The sequence below is a fragment of the Centrocercus urophasianus genome, unplaced genomic scaffold, assembly GCF_019232065.1.
Source record: "Centrocercus urophasianus isolate 14NV4802_14NV808 unplaced genomic scaffold, USGS_Curo_1.0 seq_10, whole genome shotgun sequence".
In the NCBI taxonomy this organism is placed as follows: domain Eukaryota; kingdom Metazoa; phylum Chordata; class Aves; order Galliformes; family Phasianidae; genus Centrocercus; species Centrocercus urophasianus.
Window position 1 is genome coordinate 17,223,449 of NW_024884142.1, and position 7,300 is coordinate 17,230,748.

Below are 7,300 nucleotides of genomic sequence, written 5' to 3' on the forward strand. Positions count from 1 at the left end.
TCACGAATGCTGAATACAGGGGAACAATCACCTCTCTGCTCCTGCTTGCAACACTGTTTCTGATGCAAGCCAGGATGCCATTGGCCTTCTTGGCCACCTGGGCACAAGGTCATGCTCATGTTCAGCCGAGCATCAATCAATACCCCCAGGTCCATTTTCTCTACGCAGTCCTCCAGCCACACCGCCCCAAGCCTGTAGCGTCGCCTGGGGTTGTTGTAGCCGAAGAGCAGGACCCAGCATTTGGCCTTGTTGAAACTCATCCCATTGGCTTCAGCCCAGCTCTCCAGCCTGTCCAGATCGCTCTGTAGGGCCTCGCTACCCCCAGGCAGATCCACACTTCCAGCCAATTTGGTGTCATCTGCGAATTTACTGAGGGTGCACTCAATCCTCTCATCCAGGTCATCAATAAAGATATTGAAGAGGACAGGCCCCAGCACCGACCCCTGGGGAACGCCACTCATGACCGGTTGCCAGCTGGATTTGACTCCATTCACCACCACTCTCTGTGCTCGGCCCTCCAACCAGCTCCTTACCCAGCCAAGAGTGTACCCATCCAAGCCTCTGGCTGCCAGCTTCTGCAGGAGAATGCTGTGGGAGACAGTGTCAAAGGCTTTGCTGAAGTCTAGGTAGACCACATCAACAGCCTTTCCCTCATCCACCAGATGGGTCACCAGATCATAGAAGGAGATCAGGTTGGTCAAACAGGACCTGCCCTTCATGAACCCATGCTGGCTAGGCCTGATCCCCCGGTCACCCCGCACATGCCGCATGATCTCCCTCAAGACGATCTGCTCCATAACCTTCCCTGGCACCGAGGTCAGGCTAACAGGCCTTTACCTTTCATAGCACTGAAAGTGATACATTACTTAAAAACTTCCTTGTCACTGTTTTACTTCCCGCTATTAATCCACATTGCCTACTTGGAATTTTCATTCTGAAGAACATAGATTGTTCCTTTCTGAATGTAGCAAAGGATAGATCCAGAGCTCTGACATTAAAATCTTCATATAATACATAGATGCATATGGAAGACTTTTATTTCTTTTAAATAATTATTATAAAAAAGAATGATCAAAAAGATCTTTGTGCCTCTATATTCTTATTTCTCAAAATACTCTGCATGAACATACCTATCTTGTCTCAGATCACAATAAAGACCCTGTGCTACTTCTAAGTGGATCAGGAATAGATACCAGGGAAATTATTAAAAAAAAAAAAAAGTATTTGGAGTTGAATTTTATTTGACTTCTCTCAAGTGAAAAGTTTCATCTAAGCACTTGGTGGAAGCTGTAACAAATTGAATAATTTTGTAATAAATTTGCCATTGTTTCTACAACAAGTTTTGGTATTCACATAAACATGAGGTGAAGAAGAGCTTTTTCTTTATTACTTATTAAATCCTGCTGACTGAAATTGTCCCTATTCCAGCTTATGTACATACATACTTCAGAGATCTCTTCAGGAAAGGTGTATCGTAATTTGTTCCACCGAGGTTGGATCTGTAGCCTGATCATTAAGTGTGTTTGCTTTTAAATGCTTGTATACTTAATGGAGTAGTGAATATTACACATGGAGCTCTTTCAGTTTCCTAATCAAAATGAACGTTTTTGTGAACTCCTTTCAGTATTTGGCAGTAAATAAGAAGGAGGCCTAAGCGAAGCATGGAGGCATTGTGTGCTTACACTAATAAATAATTTTTATGAATTTTACCAAGTTGGAAGGCTGGAATCAGACTTTTTTTCTCTTGAAATACCATTTGTGTTGATAGATATTAATAATGATGATAGTATGAATTAGCCAGCTGCTGACTTTTCTTATCTGATCATTGCTAGAATTAGAGCAAGTCACCCTGGCTTTGCCTCATTGTAACAGTGCTAGGAGCTAATAAATCAATAGGTCTTAGCTGGTAATCTTAATATATCTGGGTAACTGTAGTTTAGCATGCTGTTGGATTGCATAAAGCAGGATCCTGTTCTGGTTTCTATACATAAAGAGAAAAATGCCTGAAGTTGGTTAAACAAGGCTTTTTTTTCTGTATCAGTGGTTGTTACAAAAATTCAGCAGCAGATTTGAATAATATTTGTCATGTTAAAACTAGTTTTGCTCTTTCAGTCCACAGTTTATTAATGAATTAATGATAAGACAAAAGGGGACCTAAAGAAAATGTGGTGTTATAAGTGTGTTGTGTGATGGAGCATCATTACCTTCATTTCTAAGGTTTTCTGATTAATTCCATTGTTTTCACAAGCCTACAGTATTATTTTTTCTTTTACAGTTCTTTGCACCTCCTTCTTGGTAGTTACTACCCTTTTTACCCCACCAAATTTTATGGCTGCAGAGGTTTCCAAACCTGGCCTTTTCTATCTGTCTCTCTCTCTTGCTCTCAGCTTCTCCCTGTTTACCCATTTAATATCTTCTCTTCTTCGTAATATTTAGCTGATGACTGTCAAATTCTTTCAAGAACTACTTAGTGCTGCTGCCAGGGAAGCAGTAGTTCCACCTTGAAATAACATTACAGGAGGAAAGATACCAGAGGGATTTCACAGACAAAACACTGTATATGACTGAGCACGATTGCTCAAGCAAATAAATGGTAAGGCTGTTTTTCTATTGAGCAGTCATGTGGCATATTTCATAACAGCAAGAAAGCAGGCAGAGAAAAGTTGTTAAATCAGAGTAGTGAAAGAAAAATGAGAAGGAAGGACATATTCACACAAAACATCACCACTGCCAATACTACAGTCTATTTCTCTTCTGCAGACATGTTTATGGACTTGCTTCCCAAGAGTGAAAATATGTGTTAAGTATTCAGCCAAGAGATCCTAAGGCTCAGCTTCCTCTAAACCTAAGTCTGCAAAAACTTTTGACTCCATTCTGTTCTGATAAAAGGTTCCAAATGTGATATGATGCTAGAAGAGTATGAAACTAATCCTCTGAATAAAATCAGTTTTAAAATGAAGAGACTAGTCTTTTACACAGGAAAAACTGCTGCTCATTTGTGCAATCAATAAAATCATATATCAACAATAGAATGTTTACTATGGAGAGGGAAAATATGCTTGACTAGCCATTAAGTTTGGATGCTGAATTACAGTTGGTTTGTTCTCTATGAATGTCAGATCCTTTTAGCTATCAGATGCAACAAAGCATAGAATTGTGTTTGACCTATATTCACATTATCTAATATCATATAATAAGTGGCACTGAAAGCCACAGGGCATATCTTTCAGGGCTGATAATTGCAGTATTTGGGGATTAGTGATGGAAAAATATGGATTAGAGATGATATCAGTGTATGTGAAGACTTCAGATAAATAAAGTACTAGACAGCATTTCCATTAGATCTCGATTTTAATAGAGATGAACCTGAATTTATCCTCCTTTTAAGTGCAGGACAGCCAATAAATTCTTTGTAGGAGTTTTTAAAGCCACAATTTAAGGAATTTTAAATTGTTAATTAAAAATAAAAAAAAAAAGGTAACAAAATAGGAACTACTTTTGAGCACTTATTGTTCACTTGCATATGAAAGAAACAGATTTAAACTCTTACACTAGTCTTATTATAAATAATATAATTAAAAGATAAGTCAGCGGTAAAATTCATCAAATTAATCTGTTTTACTAACACATCTTCACAAATTAGAAAGCCAGAAGGGACTACTCTAATCATTCAGTCTGACCTCTTGCATGCTACAGGTCAGACAACTTTTCTGAATTAATTCCCATTTCAGCTGGCACTTATCTTTTAGAAAAGCATTCAATCTTGATTTTAAAATATACTGCTAAAATGACTCACTTTGAGAAGTATTTCCCCAGTAGCAGATTTTTGTGGCTGAAGCATATTCTAGCTCAGTTGAGTTTCTCTCATATTTCTATGTATCTTCATCTGTTTCTACAGGTATACTTATTTTTACTATCAGTTATAACACAAAGCTTTCTGGCTACAGAATCATGATGGTGCTGTGTGTAGCTGATCATCTCAATTTTTTGATAATTTGCCAACTTCTGGAAGGTCATTCACTGATGAGTGCAACAGAACCCAGAACTGACAGCAGAAATACATGAGCTCAGGGATAGTTCTGTTTACTGTTTCATTCTGTAATCTGTTTGTTAGGGAGTTATTAACCTTTATAATGTGTGGCACATCATTTTTTTTATTATATAGTCTACTTGATCAAAATGTAATGTACCAGTAAAAGCAAATGTCTTACAGCACTCTAGGAATAGCACATTTGTGCAGATTTGTGTGCAGATTTTGTGTATAATCGGTCATTTATGCCTTTATCAATCAAACTCACAATCTAGTTAGAAAAAAAAAAAAAAAAAAAACAACTCTAGGATATATTTTTCATCAAAACCATGTTGTTTCTTAATATTTGTGTCTTTTTAGTTCAATTCCTTACTACTGGTGAGAGAGGAAGAAAGAAGAACTCAGTCCAAAAAAAACCAAAACAAAAACAAAAACACTACTTCATGGCTACTTGGAAGCAAACATTGAAATTATGGATCAACATTTTTATATATGAAACAAGCTGAAGAATGTGTGTGGCTTCCTTCTACTGATCACCAAATGGCCATACTCTGTGTCAGCTGTAAAGACCATGAGAAACTCCGTTAACATCTCTTTCTGTGCACCAAGTACACCTGCATTTCCACATTCTCAAGAGACTTTAGATCTCTTCCCAGCATTCAACCCAGCACATTTAGTGATATAACCCCAGCTGTTTTCACTAGTCAGGAGTGTCCAATCTTTATTTACGAGGTCTGCAATATCTACTTTTCTAGTTTATGCGAGGTGTTGATCTTACCTCTATATCCAAGTATATCTCATTCTTTAATATCTTTGTCCTAAAAGGTTCATGTAACTTCCCTGTGGATAGAAAAGGGACATTTTTCCTTTATTTTATGGAAATAAAACTACATCAAAGAGAGCAAGTCTATAGAAATAGGTGCCCAAAGGCAACACCAGGTAGAAGAATGCTGGATTAGACTTTGAAGGCAGTAGGGAATGCTGTATGCTTACGAAGGATGCAGGAAGCTAAAGCACTGTCTAGAGCTAAGCACTGCAGTGTTTATGAATATCTGCCTCTCTCTTAAGTTTATGTGTTGGAAGTACAGTCAAAGCAGACTCACATTCTTCTGGAGATGCATATAGACACTGAACTGAGTGAGACGTGTCATTTCATAGTGGAAATGGTGCTTATATTGGCTGAGACTTTCCCATTCATCTGTTTTAGCCAGTGCCCACTAGAGCTAAGTGTTCATGAACATCTGGCTCTGTGTTAAGTTTATTCATTAGAAGTAGAGTCACACAACTTTCACAAAGAGACACGAATGTCTCATTTTGAATGGCTCCCTTCATCCTGTGTCTCCTCTGCAGCAGCACGTTGAATTCACGTCCTTTCACCTGCAGGTATTTCCAACAGATGCCTTTTCACGTCCAAACACGGGAGAGCTGAAAAGTGAAGCAGTGGAGTCAGAAGAGAGGGATGCAACCGTCTGGATGCGGTTCCCCGCGGCCGCGGAGGCTGCGCACCCTGCCCGCTCGGGGAAAGGCAACCGGGCGTGTGGGGCCGGCTCGAAGCCCCAGCCTGGTCCGGCATTGGTTCCCGAAGTTCCCGCGTCATTTTCTCCCCACACCCCGCTTGGCACTGGCAATCACAAGTCTCAATGGAGGGGCGGGAGAGAGCTGTGGAGCGCTGAGAGGGTTCCTCCAGCCCCCCGGATCACCACCAGGGATGTCCGGGACTCAGCCCGAGGATGCTTCGCCTCCGTGCAGGAACTGGACATCCTCTCCAGAGCTGAACGAAACGAGGGAGCCTTTTTTAACTCCATCCGCCGATTACGACGATGAGGAGTTCCTGCGCTACCTCTGGAAGGAGTATTTGCATCCCAAGGAATACGAATGGGCGCTGATCGCCGGATACATCGTCGTGTTCATCGTGGCTCTCGTCGGGAACGTGCTGGGTGAGTCTGGCTTCCGAAGTTTGCCCAACCTGCCTTCACTCGCGGGCAGATTCCGCCTCTCCCCGTTGCAAACCTCGGGGAACCGGGCTGCAGGGAAGGGGCTGCGGTCACCGGGGCGGGTCGGAGCTCGGAGCTCGGCGAGGCAGCCCGGGTAGAGCCGCCGCGGGCTCCGTCGCTGTCCGCGGTGTGAGGTGCTGAAACAACGCACCCCGCCGGCGGCTCCGCCTTTCAACCGGTTGCCCTCGTTCCCAGGGCTGGAAATCACAAAGGCGGGCATTTTCTAACTGCTGTCCGTGAGAGACGCGCGTTTTCTAACGGACAGGCACGGGGGAACGGCCTCGGGGTGACGGACGCCGGGGAGCGGCCGCGGGACCTCGCCCCGCGGCGAGGGACCGGGGCGGCCGTCCGCCCTCAGGTCGGCGGTCGGCGGCTCTCTCGCAGCCCCGGCGGCGGGGGCGGGCTCCTTCCTGCCTCTCTCCCGCCCCCTCCCCGCTCCCACGCACCCGGGTGGGAGGCGGCGGGGGACTTCGCCGCTTCCCGCGGGCGCCGCTGACGGGGACGGGCGGGGGCGGTATGAGGGCCGGGGGGCAGCGGCTGTGCTCTGCTCCTCGTCCCCAGCCCCAGCTATGAATGAGCCGTGACAGCCGCCCTCGCCTCGGCGCGGGGGAGATGGCCGCGGGGGTCCCTGCGCTCGTCGGAACGCGTTGAGCGCGAAAAATAACGTCTTTGTGAATGAACGTGCGCATAGGGAGCGGAGTACGCCGTGAGAATCAGCTCCAGCGGAGCCACGGCCATTTGCATTTTTCATTCCCATAACTGACATTGTCATGAACGGAGCGGCTCACTAGCGCCCAGCCCTGCCATGTGGGCCCTTCATTCATGAATTTCAGCGCGTCATGCGCTCTGCCGGCGCTCCAGGCTTCCCGAGGCACGATGCAAATAAAGCTTCAGCCAAAGACAGCGTTCTGCACGGCTCTTTTTTTCTTTCGATAGTCTGACGGTGCTATTTTTGTCTGGAGCTGCCGATAAACACCGAGCGTGTACGTTGGGCAACACTTGGAGCCTTCACCACAAAGGCTGTGTAGCAGAGTGCGTGCTGGACTGCTGCTCTGTGGTCACAGTATAAGACAGCTGCCTTCGCACAGAGCCTGTGCTTTGTACTAGAAAGAAAAGTGCCTTCCGTCTGATCTGAAAGAGGACAGCTTTTAGAACTGTCTGTGTTTAGCCGTCCCAATCTACTCATTCTGTAAACAGGCTGTCCTCTAGCCTTTCAATATTCAAGGTCAGATCTTCGGCTACCGGAGCTCTCATCCTGTTTACTTGGGGGGGGGGG

The 7,300-nt window shown here is 44.4% G+C and overlaps 1 protein-coding gene across 1 annotated transcript in view; it reads left to right on the forward strand.

Moving 5' to 3' along the window:
• Positions 1–5,738: 5,738 nt before the first annotated feature.
• Positions 5,739–7,300, forward strand: part of HCRTR2 (hypocretin receptor 2) — a 32,138-nt gene continuing 30,576 nt past the window's right edge. Inside the window, exon 1 of the mRNA XM_042826390.1 lies at positions 5,739–5,967. Coding sequence (XP_042682324.1) covers positions 5,739–5,967 — 229 coding nt within the window. The remainder of the gene's footprint in view (positions 5,968–7,300) is intronic.